The sequence below is a fragment of the Sinocyclocheilus anshuiensis genome, unplaced genomic scaffold (assembly GCF_001515605.1).
Source record: "Sinocyclocheilus anshuiensis isolate Anshui unplaced genomic scaffold, SAMN03320099.WGS_v1.1 scaffold283, whole genome shotgun sequence".
NCBI lineage: Eukaryota > Metazoa > Chordata > Actinopteri > Cypriniformes > Cyprinidae > Sinocyclocheilus > Sinocyclocheilus anshuiensis.
Genome location: NW_015549605.1, coordinates 4,980,631 through 4,997,562, shown reverse-complemented (window position 1 = coordinate 4,997,562; position 16,932 = coordinate 4,980,631). Strand labels below are relative to the sequence as shown.

The 16,932-nt window shown below is 37.1% G+C and overlaps 1 protein-coding gene across 1 annotated transcript in view; it reads left to right on the top strand.

The window, feature by feature from the left end:
* The window catches only part of LOC107658949 (protein bicaudal D homolog 1-like), a 15,517-nt gene extending 5,323 nt beyond the window's left edge, over nucleotides 1-10,194 (top strand). Inside the window, exons 2-6 of the mRNA XM_016447682.1 lie at nucleotides 4,046-4,258; nucleotides 4,379-4,531; nucleotides 5,506-5,979; nucleotides 7,200-8,321; nucleotides 10,039-10,194. Coding sequence (XP_016303168.1) covers nucleotides 4,046-4,258; nucleotides 4,379-4,531; nucleotides 5,506-5,979; nucleotides 7,200-8,321; nucleotides 10,039-10,194 — 2,118 coding nt within the window. The remainder of the gene's footprint in view (nucleotides 1-4,045; nucleotides 4,259-4,378; nucleotides 4,532-5,505; nucleotides 5,980-7,199; nucleotides 8,322-10,038) is intronic.
* The last annotated feature ends 6,738 nt before the right edge of the window (nucleotides 10,195-16,932 follow it).

The window sequence follows — 16,932 nt, the reverse complement described above, 5'->3', positions numbered from 1 at the left end:
AATGTAGCCTAACTTGGCATGTTTTTGTTACGCATAATTGCTTATTTTATTGGCTCTATCTGATTTAGATATATGTTAACCGGTGTTGATCATATACAGAAATTTAATATACATACCAGTAAATATATACAGTATATATCTCTCAAGCACACTTTTACAAACTCAGGCAAGGGCAAAGCTGTCAGTAGCTGATTAATGAGGATTATTTTGTATTATGCAACAAGAAACTCCATGTCAGACATGGAGGCGTCCTTTTCAGCAGCTCTGTCTCTCACAAACACTGTGCAACATGCATCTAACAGACACGCATCTCATCATGTTTCTGTTGCAGCACCATCTGATCTGATTCCTGTACAGAAATAAACTGACTTTGAGCTGCTTTGGAGCTCTGCTGCTGCTGCAGAGCGGGTCACATATAAAGGTTCACTGCGGCCCACAGGCCTTCATATCGATCCGTGTGTCTGTGTGGAGCTCTCTCCAGAAAATTATAAGGCTCAGCTTACCGCCTGCCTCTCACAGCGCCAGCAGACACTGTTTAAACCAGACAGAGAGACAGACAGACAAACGGACGGGTGGACAGACAGACGGATAGATAGATAGATAGACAGATAGATAGATAGATAGATAGGATCATGGGAAATGTGTTGTGGGAGTGAGATCGTCTGAGGGGTGTGAATGTGGAGAGAGAGAGACGGAGGGCTGCTGTGCTCCAGCTTTGTCTTTGTGAAGAAAGAGAATCTCCTGGGTGATTTTCACAGTCTCTCTCTGTGTGTGTGTGTGTGTGTGTGTGTTTGTGTGTGTGTGTGTGGCATTGGCATTGAGCAATATTCTTCAGTGTCTTCAGATAATAAGAGGACTAGGATAAAAACCATCAATATTGCATGTCATAATCACGAAAATACACAACTATTGGGTAAAATATTTCATTTTTATTCAGGTCGAACTGTATTTTATTGGTTCTTTTTGGCATTGAATGAATTATAAGTAAATTGGAAGTATGTTTTGAAATTTGTGTGTGTGTGTGCGTGCGTGCGTGCGTGTGTGGGTCTTATAATCGAGTGCATACTGCCCAGTGTTATGTTAGTAATATTTATATAAGTTTTTATTAATATTTTTAGTATTTTTATGTGCTTTTGCTATTTACATTAGTTTTTTAATCTATTTAGCTTATATTAATTTTATCATTATTTTAATTAACCAGCCAGAACTGGACTCGGATCAGCCGAAACATTTAACCTTTCAACCCCGGTGCAGATTACTGACCCGCTGCCATGCTTTTATAATACAGCACAACAACCATCTGTTTCATTTGTGTTTATTCCACATCACAAGGTCTCAATCAAGTCACAATCAAGTTACTGATTTGTGGGATAAATAAAGCGTGATAAGAGTCCTGTGATAAAGGCCCAGTGCGTCACTCATTATATCACACCATATTACTGAACTGACTAAATATAGTCTCAGGACGTCTTGAGGCACGTCACAGAAATATATTTGTGTCTTCTTTTCAGTGTTATTTTGAACTAATAATAAATAATATTTTCCTAATCCAATGTAAATGAAAAAATGTACTATTACATTTCAAAATATTTTCAGTTTAGTATCATTGATATACTATTAAAGTTTTTGTTAATATTGGGAATTTTATTTTAGCATTTTATAAGTGATAAATAATTATTTATAATTTTCATTGTAAAGTTTTAGCAATTTTCTTGTTTTTTTTTTATTTTTAGTTATTTTAATACTTCAACTTAAAATTAGTTTTCATCGATTTTATTTTATTGTAATGCATGTATTTTATGTTATTTATTTATTTTTATTTTTATTTTTTGAAGTAATGAAATTTGTTTATGGTTTTAGTTTTCATTTTAACTAATGATAATATCCCTGATCTGTTGACATTAATTAATGCATTGTGAACTACCATGAACAAACAATTAACATTTTTATTACATTTTTTACAAAATGTTTTATTATTATTATTATTAAACATTAACAAAGATTAATAAAATGAATATATAATGACACAATAAATAAAATATATTGCTGATTGTTAGTTCATATTATCTGTTATCTTTATTATTACATTATGCTAAGCTAGTTTTGACCTAGTTCCTTAAATAACTATCTTAACTTTACAACCTTCGCCATATCCTGGAATCATTGCCACACTATATTGTCCAATAATAAGAGATTTGCATGGTTTTCATAGTTCCTCTCAAGGGAAAATTGTATCCCAAAGTTTAATAGAATTAGATGTTTGTTATTAAAATGATTTGAGCAATAGTAACAGTGAGTCTTGATTTAACAAACCCCACTAAATACTTCAAGAGCTCAACCCCAACTCTGATCTCATCCGAGTGTAAAAACACAGAGTTCTCCTTCCAGCACAGCAGGACTGACTGACAATGAGGGAGAGCTTGATTCAATTTCCAGCTAATGGAAAACCCCAGTGGCGTCTGTTTGAAAGGCTCCATTGCTCTCCATCCATGCTTCCTCTGAGAGCATAATAAGACTCATTCGGCTCTCTCTCCATTACAGTAAAACGGACATTCAGCAAATACTACGGTCATTCTGCCTCCGATCATGCTATTGAATGCTGTTATCAGTTCTGTCCCATGATGCACTGCTCCATAAGTCTGTTATTTCTCCTGTCATTCCTCATACCTGGAGCGTTGAGCTCCACTACACCTCCTAATTGATTTTTCACACTATGAGCTTCTGCTTCTCTCGGCTGAGCACTGCATTGATTTTCTCAGTGTCTTATGCAAGATCACGTTGTCATTTATTCCCCTCACGTCTTCCAGATTATGGACAATATTGCCTGAACTTCACCTCGCATTGTGAGGTCACCGAATCGGTGTCTCCTGTACTTTACAGCTTCGCTGTTTTAGGATCTTTGTCTTAATTGTCTGTTTTTCAGATATTAAATCCATGGTTATTATCATTAACTAGAATTAAACATTTTTGTTAATGGAAATAAAAGCAGAAATAAAATGAAAAAAAAACCTTAAACTAAATGAAAATTAGAAATGTTGTCTTGGCAGCTATACCTGAAATAAGTTTAAACTGAAGCAATACAATTATTAACTGGGAATAAATAATAACAATAACTGAGCTAAAGCTAAATCTAGAAAAATATATTAAACCTAAATAGTAATATCTATTTAAAAACATAAATATGACAAAAGCGCTTAACAAAATAAAAATAAAAGAAACTAAAATTAAACTGAAAATCTAAAAATAAAAGCTAATTTAAAATATTAATAGTATCATAGTATATAAATAATACTTACTCTCAGATCACACATATAATCTACTTTTTAGGTAAGGAAACTTTAATATTTGACCTTATCTACCTTAACTATATACTAGAGCATGGACATCTTAGCATATGCTTTTGGTAAAAATGGCAAAACAAGATATTTCACATTTAAACCTGGATTTCAAGCACTGATGTGAATGTATTACAATTAAATATTACAATTAAAAGTATGTGCTTCACTATTGATTTAGTACATGCTTTGGATTGTGATAGTACACAATACTATTTTATAAAACTACAATGGTCCACGAGGAGTGGTAAAAATACTTAGAAAATCCACCTTAAATAGTATTTTTGGGCACTTTTGAATTACTATAAGCACAAATCTAAATCACAGATTTCTTTGTCAGGTACGGTTTGTGTTTACATGAAAAGTGTTGGCATCTAGCTAAATTCATTGCCTTAAAATTAATTACCATAATATTTCACTTCTAGATTAAAAACTGTTGGCATTGAATTCCTCCCCTTTATTATACAACTGAAAAAATCTTTAATGCAAGGATTTCTGAGAAATGTTAGCCCAAAATAACATGCACAGATGCATACTTTTTAAATGCATGCTATATTAAATGTACTGTTATTTGGGATTGTCTAACCCTAATATTGCACACTATTTACTATGTTTAAGGTACAAATTGTGATGCATCCAAACGTGTTTCTTGCATGCATTTTATGCATGAATGTATTCCTTAATTAAGCATTTTTTTTCCCCTTCCTCAGGCATTCAGCCAGGCGTACACCACTCAAAGGAAGGTGGCTGAAGACGGGGAGACCAATGAGGAGACGCTGCTGCAGGAGTCGGCCACTAAGGAAGCGTACTACATGGGCCGCCTACTTGAGCAGCAGGCCGAGCTGAAGAGCAGCCGATCACAGGCGTCCTGCACGGAGGCCGAGAACGAAAGACTCAGCACCATCCTACAGGAGCTGAGAGAGGTCAGAAACTCTCTCTTAATAAACAGCGTAAATCCATTATTGGTTTGACATCGCAAATGTATCCCCGTATTCAGGTCTGGTGTTGAAATCTTTCTCTGTTTCCCCCTCTGTGTCTCTCAGAGTAATGAGATGTTGGAGTTGCAGAGAAGCCGCATGAGAGAGGAGATCAGGGAGTATAAGTTTAGAGAGGCCAGATTACTGCAAGACTACACTGAACTGGAGGAGGAGAACATCTCGCTGCAGAAACTGGTGTCCACGCTCAAGCAGAACCAGGTAAACACACTCACAGTTACCGCCTTTACACCGACACAGTTCTGGTGAGCAGTCTAGAACCATTACACACATTTCCACTAAAGAAAAGAAGGTCCTAGGCCAGAAAAAAATGTCTTTGCACTGGCCTTAGAGCAAAAAAAATTATGTAAGTTGATAATGTCGTCACCAAATACATTTTTCAAAACAACAACAGAAAACTAGCTGATACAAAATTAGATCGCTTCCATTATATGCAACATGCATTCAGTAGACAGACAAAATGTTACTATTTTTGACTTAATTTTCCCCATCCATCTGTAATTCTATTATAAGTATTATTATTAAAATTATAAATATTACGTGTGAATTGATTACTTTATATTGTATTTCTTTTTATATAAATTTATTAAATATAAATATTAGTATTTTTTACTTTAGTAAAATATTTTTTATTTATAAGTACTGTACTTACATATTTTTATATTATATTATACATATATTTAAATTGATATGTAAATAGTTATTATATACATTTATGAAATTATTTATATATATTTGTATGTTACATTATATTATACTTATTTTTTAATTCATATTTAAATAGCTTCTGACCAATTGATTACTATAAATTTAATTTTTATATAAATTTATGAACTTATAATTATGTCTTTACATATATTTTAAATTATATTTAAGTTGATATTCAAATACCTTGTGACCAATTAATTACTATAAAATAAAATGTATTTTTATACATATTTATAAACCTTATAAGTATTTATATTTTTATTTTACATTACACATTTTCAAAAACTTCTGACCGTTAAGTCACAGATGGCATACATACACTAAATTATATTACTTTAAATGTTAAAATAAATTCTCAAAACTAGGCGTAAAACCTTTATGCATCATATTTGTTTGTGGCAGGTTACGTAGAAACAGTCTCGGATATTTCCAGATTCAAAACAAATGGCTATTCTCTGTTCTATCAGGTGGAGTATGAGGGCTTGAAGCATGAAATCAAAGTTCTGGAGGAGGAAGCAGCCCTGCTTAACAGCCAATTAGAAGATGCGCTGCGCCTGAAGGACATCTCTGAGACCCAATTGGAGGAGGCTTTGAATTCTCTGAAAAGCGAGCGAGAACAGAAGTATGCTCTGCGCAAGGAATTAGCACATCATCTAACCGTGTGCGACGGGGGTTTCAGCTCAGGCTGTGCCCACCTGATCGCCCTGACCTCAGCGCCACCTAGTGGCAGTGCCACCCCGACAGCCGCCACATCGCCCAGCAGCGAAGACGGTGGCAAGTGCAACGGGCATCTGCTTCAAGGTGCGGCGGGATCAGTTTTGAGCCGACTGAACGGAGACTTCAGGCCATCGAGTTTGAGGAAGACTGAAATTCTGACCCCTGACCTCTTTAGTGAGCTCAATGGCCCTGAAAACCTGAAACTAAGACAACAGCTTCAGCAGGTCAGTATGAAGGGGTGGGGCCTATGTTAGCCACACCCTTATAATGAATATATAAACAGCATAAACCTATATAAACATTTCTATCAGCATGCATTCATTTTTACACAGCAAAGCTTTATGTTGCCAGCCCAGAGGTATAATAAATTTACCTCTTTAATATTTCTTTCATATATCCTTTGGTTGTTTTTTTTCTCTTAATTTCCCTCTTTTGAAACTTTTTAAACGCATCTTTCATGCTCAAGATCCTAAATAGTGACAAACCACTGCTGCATTGGTTTAGGCGTTGCTCTGTTTACAACGGGATGCTGCAGTGTGGGATGAAATATGAGACCACCATACACACTAATGAGCCATGCTACTAGCTTATTTATATCCTTCCTGTCACAAGAGGTCACTGTTCCTACAGTGCAAGTTCATTTGAGTCATATACATACATATGAACTTTGCATCTATGTGTTACCATTGATCATGCATTAACTGTGCAAAATGCACAGACCATGTCTGACTCACTTGTAAATTCATTTAGAAGAAACATATGAGACAGAGTTGATTAAATTAAGCATATCTCCATTAAGTCTCCTGAGCATTAAAATGCTCCTTTACATGCATTAGATTAAGTCAGGACACTACAGGCAAAACCATTTGGCTATTTTGTCTTCTTTTTCAGACTAGTGCAAGAAAACATCCAAAATACACATTTAAGTGTTTTTTTTATTGCACTTTATCTATTTGCATTTGTAGATTTCAATTACAATGTATATCTTTAAAAGCCATTTTTCATGCACTGAGCCAGAAATCTATATAAATGCAATATATAGCGAAAGAGAGAGAGTGATAAGAGACAGAAAAGTCCTATGTAAAAACCATTAAATGTAATATGTCAACAAAATGAAACAAGAATTTTGAACCTGGCTTTATCCAATGTTCAGATTTCTATTCTGAAAAGGTATGCAAATTAGTGCATATTTAATTGCATCATTTGCATATTTAGACATTTCAGAAAACTTGTAATACAAAACAGTTGTCTTACTGTACTGTGATTAATCAACTGAGGAAAGTATGGTGATATCTATTAGTTAAATAAGACCTTGTTGGTTGACCTGCCTCACCAGATTCACTGATGTTTTTCATGGCTATGATGGTTCATCATCTAGACCAGCATCAAGACTAACCAGTATACACCATATAAAGTCATTAGTTGACTTGTTTATTTGCCGCAGGTGGAACGTGAAAAAGCGTCTTTGCTCAACAGCTTGCAGGAATCACAGGCTTTGCTCCGTCACACACAGGGGGCGCTGACGGAGCAGCACGAGAAGGCCAGTCGCTTGGGCGAGCGTTTCCGAAAACTCCGCCGCCAGCGCAGCAGCAAGGAAACCAAGGGGGAAGAGGAGGACGAAGAAGAGGAGACATCATGCGTCCCTAGCGGCCAGGAAGGGCCGAGTCTGGAATTGCTGCAATGTAAATACAGGGTGGCTGTGACAGAGGTGGTTGGACTGAAGGCGGAGCTTAAGGAGGTAAAGGATAGATATAATGAGTGCGTGGAGGCAAGAGCACGGGCGGAGGAGCAGGGCAAGGCGCAGCTGCAAGCATTGGAGACTCAAGTGGTGCAGCTGGAGCGCAGCTGCAGGGAAAGCCGGGAGATGGTGGTGAATCTGGAACGCAAGCTGCGGGCAGCCAATAACACAACCTTGGAGACGCAGGGAATCCTGGGAACTGCCCAAGAAGAGCTGGCGACATTCAGTGAGGAGTTAGCGCAACTTTACCACCACGTCTGCCTGTGCAACAATGAGACACCAAACCGCGTTACGCTGGAATACTACCGGCAGGGCCGAATGCCAACGCGCATTTCCACCCCTGGCCACAAGGGGCAGGACGATCACCGTGTGCTGTTGACCCCGCGTCTCGCACGTCGTTTGGCGGCGATTAATGCCGCAACGTCTGCCGGGTCTCGTAGCCCGTCGGACTCACCATCCAAAGAACCTCTCACTGCTGAGCAGAGCCCAGTCCGTACGCCACTGGGTTCACCCGTCGTTAGTGCCTCTTCCTCGTCTTCATCATCATCCCCAGCACCCGAGTCGGCCACGGGGTCCGACCTCCGCCGTGAACCCACCAACATCCACCACCTCAACGCCATCATCCGTGACCAGATCAAGCACTTGCAGAAGGCGGTGGACCGCTCGCTCCAGCTGTCCCGCCAGAGAGCGGCCGCTAGCGAACTCGCCCCGCTGATGGACAAGGACAAGGAGGCCTGCATGGAGGAGATTCTCAAGCTCAAGTCCCTCCTGAGCACAAAGAGGGAGCAGATCGCAACCTTGCGCCTTGTGCTCAAAGCCAACAAGCAGGTAGGCTAATCAGCTCTATTTATTACCCTGCATCCTATTGATTGCCATGAGGCCTGCGAGTATTGAACCATGGGAGTCCTTACATTGACTTCTCATTAATGTTACTCTGTAACGTCTACATTTCTTGGTAGAACTGTTACTTTTCCACATTTTGCACCTACAGTAGTCTTGAGTACCAAGATTATTAACCATTGGCATTAAGTCTTGGTCCACTTTGCCACTTACTCTTGACTTCTCATTTCTTGGTAAAACTTACATTTTCACATGAGTTGCCATCCTTCACCTACAATAGTTGTAAAAATTGTAAAACTGTTACATTTCCATATAGGTTGCTATCTTTCGCCTACAATAGTCTTGCGTACCAAGATTTTAAGCTATCAGCATCAAGTCTGGTCCACTTTGCAACTTATTCCGGTGTCTCATTAATGTTGCTCTATAGCTTCTATATTTTCTTGGTAAAACTTAAGTTTCCACTTGAATTGCTATCTTTCACTTACAGTAGTCTTGCGAACCAAGATTTTCAACTATCAACATTAAGTCTGATCCACTTTACAACGTATTCCAGTTACCTTAATCTTATGTCTCATTAGCATTGCTCTGTAGCTTCTGCGTTACTTTTTCGCACGAGTTGCTATCTTTCGCCTACAGTAGTCTTGCATACAAAGATTTTTTTATACTATCGGTATAAAGTCTAATCCACTTTGCTACTTATTCTAGCCAAGAAATGTCCACATAGACAAGGACAGACAGTCTGATCAGACTGTTAAATGACTAACCATAATTTGTTTTTAAAGGGTGTTTTTATACCCCTTTTTACACCTCTGCAAGTTTTGGGCTGATATAAGGCGTGAACACCCCAAATGATCTCAGTCCACCCTAAAAAAACCCACAAATGAACCAGACTCAACCACCTCACTATTTGTGGTTTGATTCATTCATGCAATGTTCCCTTTTAAGTCCACTTACATTGTGAACACAAGTGTCTTAAACCAAACAGAGTAAAAGTCAAAGATCTGATGTCGCTAATCTGGCAAACATTGGCAAATCTAGCATTTAGTTCTTTTTAAAAGCTCCAGTACCTTGTAAACATGGCATTTCAGGCGGAGCAGTGCACCCCGACGGAGGCGTTTGATCTATAGCCAGTAAAATGAAATGTTGATGAAAAGGGACCATTATGTCCGACACATCATTTCTTTCTCTTTGTTGGCCACTGTGTGATATAAAGCATGTTGTATGACCCTTCCAGGCCAGAGATGATTAATGGACATTGCGATTTATAGATCCCACACCAGAGAGAAAGTGCTGTACTCTATGGGCCGCAAAGTAATTACTACATCCATTATTATGTGCAAACACACACAAGAGGAGTTCTTAGTTACTGCTACGACAAGCATTCAGTTGAATGAACAGTTCACTGAATGAAATTAGATCATGAATTCAATAAGGTATTCTTAAAGTAGGCCTTTAAACCAGAGCAATTATTTGGTAAATATATCCCATATATCAAAACGAACATGATGTTGAGCAGGGCTGCTATTATAATCCATGTGTAACCATGTGTTTTTGATTTAGAAAAATCAAATTGCATTCTTTTCAGAAAACACCTTAAATGTTCGTAATGAATCAGTGCTTTCTTATGTGGTCTATATTATATCAGCAGTGCTTAAATAACTTATTGTTAGCAGAACTAGTTGTTTGCTGGTTGTAATGCTCACAGACGGCTGAGGTGGCTCTGGCCAACCTGAAGAGTAAATACGAGAACGAGAAGACAATGGTGACTGAGACCATGATGAAGCTGAGGAACGAGCTAAAGGCCTTGAAAGAGGATGCGGCCACCTTCTCTTCCCTCAGAGCCATGTTCGCCACACGGTGAGAAATACGCAACGTAACACTATACTCAAAATTCATTTGTTTGCAGATCATTTCAATGAACCATACAAACGAACCAATACTCCAAAATAGAACATAGACATTACATAGAAGCACATTTTAGGAGAGAGTGTACAATCCAAAGTGACAAAAATTGTATTTTGTTGACCCAGCCATCCGCCCCCAACAGCCCACCCTCCCTGGAGGCCCCTTCGTCTCCCGCATCGTCTTCCTCATCCTCCTGGACGCCCCCAACCATGCCGTACCGCCACTGGACGATGGGCGTCCGGGCATTCGTCGTCGAACCGCACACTTACACCAACCTCCTGGCCCGTCGCTATGCAAGTGAGTCGCACTATTCCCCAGGCTCCGCCCCTTCCTCGCCCTACCGCTCGCCCCTATTGGCCAGTCGCCGCTCCATGTGGAGCTCGTCCCAATCCCGCCCCCTTCCCAGCCACTTCCAGCACTCTACGTCCCGCTACACGCCCCCTTCATCCACCTACAGCCCTTTGTATCCCAGAAACTACGGCTCCCAGCATCCCCGCTACTGACGGGTGCCGCAGAGAGGAGGACACACACTGGTTTCTGTGTTTGAATGTTTTGGGAAGTGTTTTCGTTTTTTTTTTTTACTCAGGGATTTAATGGAGCACAAGTGGCCCGGCCTTCTTCAAAAGAGACTGTTGATCAGTTCTCAGGACACTGTGTTCTCTGTCCCGATCTGAGCGCACGGACTGTTCAATTACACAAATGAGGGACTTTAAGACAGATTCAACAAGCTGTAATGTTAACCGAATCGGATTTGGTCATGAGTTGTTGGTGTGTATGAGAGTGAATGTGTGATTGTCACATGATTTGAACACTGAGAGCCAATTAAGTGGTTGATTTGTAACAACAAGATTTTATATGAAATGCTGATTGCAGTATGAGTATCTGAGAAAGTTGGCTATATTTGGAATAGAATACTAATGTAGTATATAACGCACATTGCATACTGTTTTTAAATAATACACTGATAAAAAATTACCTTTACTGACAGTTTACTCACCCTCAGGCCATCCAGGATGTAGATGAGTTTGTTTCTTCATCAGATTTGGAGAAATGTAGCATTATATCACTTGCTCACCAATGGATCCTCTGCAGTGAATGGGTGCCGTCAGAATAACAGCTGATAAAAACATCACAATAATCCACAAGTAATCCACAACAATCCAGTCCATCAATTAAAGTCTTGTGAAGCAAAAAGCTGCATGTTTGTAAGAAACAAATCCATCATTAAGGCATTTTAAACTGTAAACCGTCACTTATGGCCACTTAAAGTCCATAATAGCATACCCAATTTAAATTTTTGGTCGAACTATTCCTTTAAAATCTTATGAAATAAGTCAATAAAGTGGGAAAATGCAATAGGACATCAACTTTTTTGTATTACATACTGTGTACTGCATGCATACTGCAGTATGCTATTCCAAGCATAGCCAAAGTCACAGTGCCATCCAGTGGATAAACAGCGCAAATGTGGCCCATCCCATGTAATGGTGAGTGTGCAAAAATTGTTGAGTCACGTTTATAGAAATATAAGACACCATTTTAATTTGCAGTTAAGATCAGATTGGGTCAGATGTGAACTCATTAATGTTGTGAGTGCTTACAGGAACAGTGACGCTGCATTGAATGTATGTTAATGATGAAGTGATGCTATTGTCTAGATGACTAAATTCTCAGGGAATATCATTCATTGTCAGCTGTCTAAAGGTGGCAAATAACATTGCAAAGGTTTTTTTTTTACAGCACATATGATCTGCAGCAGTGATTTACAGTATAACAGATGCAGTGTTCATGACCTGTCTAGTCAGTGTTCTTCCGTTTGTTGCCATTTTATCAGTTGCATTGATGTTTTTGTTGCTGTTTTTACCCTTACATATTCACATTTTGGCAAGACACCATACTCCAAAACTCACAGCCAAATAACAAGCTGCCTGTTGCCATTTTATCAGTTGCATTGATGTTTTTGTTGCTGTTTTTCCCCTTACATATTCACATTTTGGCAAGACACCATACTCCAAAACTCACAGCCAAATAACAAGCTGCAAAATAGAGCAGAAAGCGTCACTTAGAAAGGGACGTGCATGGGCCCAGACATCTGTTAAATGTCTTTTCTGTCCAAAAATTGCTGTATTTTATGAGAGGTGCCTGTGTCCTCCCATTAAACGTCTTGTGTGACACTGACAGGCCGCACACTTGACTGGCCTTCTAGAGCCATATCAGATCCACACCAGCCTACACCACATCACACAGTGCTTGAAGCATTTGACAGGTATCAAACCCTCAACCCGAGCCTGCCATGATTTCCCTGCATGCCATTTTTTAACTGCTGGTTTTTGCTAAATACATTTTCAAATATTTATTTTTAAATAAATGGGTCCTTCTGCAATTGCTGTGATTTTTCCTATATAAAACAAAATGTTTTTTTAAATAATATTTAATTCTAGTATAAAATATAAATAATTATATATAATAAATAAAAATATATAATTTACATTTGATACATTTTTATACTAGAATTATATATACTATATATATATCGTTAAAATATATGAAATACATTCTAATTATATACAGTATACTGTAAGTACAATTTATTTCATATTTTAACAGTTAGCTATTTTACTATTGGATTTGTTTCTTGAGTTTCAGTAAATCGTGAGTAAAAAAAAAACAAAAAACTTTTCATGGAAACGTCACCGCTATTATAGAAAGACTCAATTCTGATCCCAATTCAGTGTTTAATTCATTATTGCTCACACAGGCCTCAGTATTGCATGAAATTGAAGTGTTAGTTTTAGTTTAGCGCTCTGTTTGTGACTTGTAGATCTAATATTACAACTATAATTAGGTGGCGATCTTTAAAAAGTATTAAAGAGGATCTTTTCTCTGTTCTTGCTGTTTTATGCTGGTTTCCTGCACTCAAGTCAAATCTGGGACTGATAAACAGGTGAAACTGATTCAGTTTGTTTTGGTTCATCCAGAGGGCTTCATGTAATTATCTGTGATCAGATGAAGCAGTTTTAGGGGTGTTGTTTTCAAATCAGGACAGAAACCATGTGAGACCTCCTCTCTGTCGCACCTGCACACCTGAGGCCTGAAGCACACAAACACGTTTGCACATGATCACATGATCATGACATCACTGCTCCAAAATCTGAATCTCAGTGTGTCGCCATCTCATTCAGTCCGACGGCCAATTTTAGGGAACCTGTCAAATGCTTCTTGCTTCCCGCATCACTTTCTCTTTGATTTTCTCTCATTCATGTCGCGCTGCGACGTCTGCACTAGCTGGAGTCGTAGATGAATGTGTTTTCTACTGTGTGTTACTGTAAACAGACACTTTGTGCAAATGCAAAACACTTTTTGAGGGCAGACTGTTATTCATGTCCCTGTCTGCTGTCATATGCATGTGTATACAGTACACGGCCTACAGCAAAACACTGTATATGTCTGTTGTGAACTGGACTGTAATGTTGTATATTCTTCATATATACTGTAAATAACAGGTATAAATGTGTCTGGCGTCTGCGTCCTCACTGTTTTTATCAATTGTCAAAGCATCAAGCAACATTCAATTTGAATGTTTTAAAAGAATCTACTGGAAAATGCACCTGGGAACAAGGTAGCTAGCTGTTCCAAACTAGTTTAAATGGTTGACAAGGAAGCATACTTGCTATAATGTCACAATAGTGAGGTAAGTAAAAGCTGTGTCCCAATCTCGTGAATTAGAATATTAGAATAAAAACATTCCTATTTCAAATAAATGCTGTTAGTTTGAACTTTCTATTTATCAAAGAATCCTGTAAATAAGATATATGTTGGTATCCACAAAAATATTAAGCAGCACAATTGTTTTCAACATTAATAGTAATAAATGTTTCGGTAACACTTTACTTGAAGGGGGCAGCAAATCAGCATATTAGAATGATTTCTGAAGGATCATGTGACACTGAAGACTGAAGTAATGATTCTGAAAATTCAGCTTTGACCACAGGAATAAATTACATTTTAACATATATTATTAAACTATAATAATATTTCATAATATTACTGTTTCTACTGTATTTTTAATCAAATAAATGCAGCCTTGGACAGCAGACTTTTTTTCATAACATTTAAAAAAAATGTTACCAAACTTCTAAACAGTAGTGAATATTATTTTTAATTATAAACAGAACTATATCATAGTACATTAAACATAGTATTTCAAAGGTGTCTTTATGTTATATTATTTTGTGTAGGTTTTTAAAGTGCATCCAAGTGACTCGTGTATTGATATGAACTTAGAATGACATTAATGCATTTCGATGATAATGCTTACATAAAATGCAAACAACAGAATTTGCGTGTCCGGGCAAAATTATATGCCGCAGTTCTGTCATACTGCAAAAGTGTGCACAAATTGGGACACAGCCTATGTTTATTGTCTATGCTGCTCTTGTCTCACTGCTCTATTCTGCCCCCTAGCCGTGTGAGAACTAATCTGTCAGTCTCTTCTAGATAGTCAGTAGCCTCCTCCTGCCTCAGTGCCACAACGCTACCAAGAACTAAACACACCGGACCCTGTTAACCTACAGGTAACCAAGTATGGAGTTGCTTTTTGTTCAGTATAACCTATTTTTATACACTACTGTTCAAAAGTTTGGAGTCAATCATTTAGTTTTTTATTTATTCATTTTTTTAAGAAAGAAAGAAATGAATATGTTTCTTCAGCAAGAATGCATTAAATTGATCAAAAGATTGAGAAAAAAAAAAAACTTGAGCAGCAAATCAGCATATTCGAATGATTTCTGAAGGATTATGTGATACTGAAGACTGGCGTAATGATGCTGAATAATCAGCTTCGCATCACAGAAATAAATTGCATTTTAAAATATATTCAAGTAGAAAACAGTTATTTGAAATTGTAAAAATATTTCACAATTTTACTGTATTTTTGGTTAAATATATGCAGCCTTGGTGACCAGAAGAGACTTCTTTCAAAAACATCTTTTGGACTGTAGTGCATATGTACATTTTAAATTATTGATTAAATGCATTATGCATTGTATTTCATAAAATACTTTTAGCTGTATATGTGATCTTTTCTCTTTATCTTAAAAATGGCCTTTCCTCCAATCTATTTTTATCTCGGTTTGTTTTGCAGTAGGTTACATCAGTTATGATCTGTGTGTCCGGCAGCAGATGGACTGTAATGGCCGTTCTCCCGGATTCAGCAACAACAGGAGTCCTCTGAATACTTTTCCCTCTTAACTGCCCAGGTCTCTGGACCCTGAAGCATTTCTCCTCGATTCCTGCCTCCCCTAGCGTAGATCTAAGGCACCGCTTGGAGCTTAAACACCACAGGAGTGCCTCACGCCCGCCACCTTACCGCACCGTGAGCCGAGTTCACTGGACACACTACGGTGATGGCAGAGAGACACAAACCAAAGTAAAACACAGGCCCTGAATTCCTAGCTGATCACATGATGCTCTGACATCATGGTCATGTGATCTCTTGTACGTTTGTATCCTTGTCCAGCAGCTTTTTGCCTATGACACTTTTTACACGCTAACTTGAAAGTGTTCATGTTTCACAGTTTTGTCAGCTGAATGTGATGATGTACAATCACTGATGGATGATACAGAATGTGGACTCTTGAATATTAAGGGAACTGAGGAGGGAGAAGTTTAAAAAAAAATATTCAACCTTATGAATACTGATACTAGTACTATTATGATGGAATAATCACTGGAATGGTAGAGTAGTTAACGGTAAGTTACAAAGTTAAATTAAACCCTTACAGACCAAATATGAATGTTCAAGGTTAAAAACAAGTTAAGATCTATAAACAACATCATGCTGCCACTTACTTAGTATAGAGAATAATTTAGACTATATATGTATGTATGTATATGTGTGTGTGTGTGTGTGTATATATATATATATATATATATATGCTTGTATATGTGTGTGTGTGTGTATTATATGTACATATACATATAACACACACACACTGATCTTGATAAACATTTTAAAGTAAACGCTGTTCTATAAAATTTACATTAAAATATGAACTAATCTAGTACAATTTTACATTAATATTTAATTAATAAAATTTTAGTTTAGAATATGTAATTTTGTAATATTTTTAAATTATTATAATGATTATCTCTATTTTAAAGCTAAATATAAATATTTTTAAAAATATTATTTTAAAATATATTTTAAATAAAACTTATTTAAAAATTAATATTTATTATTTTTCATATTTTTATTTAGCTTTAAATGTATATTTATTATTATTTTATTTTTTTTACTTCAATTTGAATTTGGTTTATTAGTTAAAAATTTAGTTTCCAAAGAAACATTTTTAGTAACTAATATTACCATTTTATTTTATTTCACCTTATATTATGTAGAATATTATATCACCTTATTTCATATCTGTACGTGCATTACTATAAATGCAATTTCTGGTTGTTTTTATTAACTGAAGTATGAGTTGAAGTTATTTTCTGTAATAATCAACAGCATGTAATATGTCGCTGATAGAGTTTAACTAGTATTTAAACGAGAACATTCAGGTTAAACTTACCAAAGCCTATAAAATCCCCTGAAACTGAGGGAAGAACATTACTGAAGACTGGACTTTGGAAGATGCAGTAAGGTTATGTATCCTATTTTAAGCCTTACTCTTCGAAAACATATTCATTC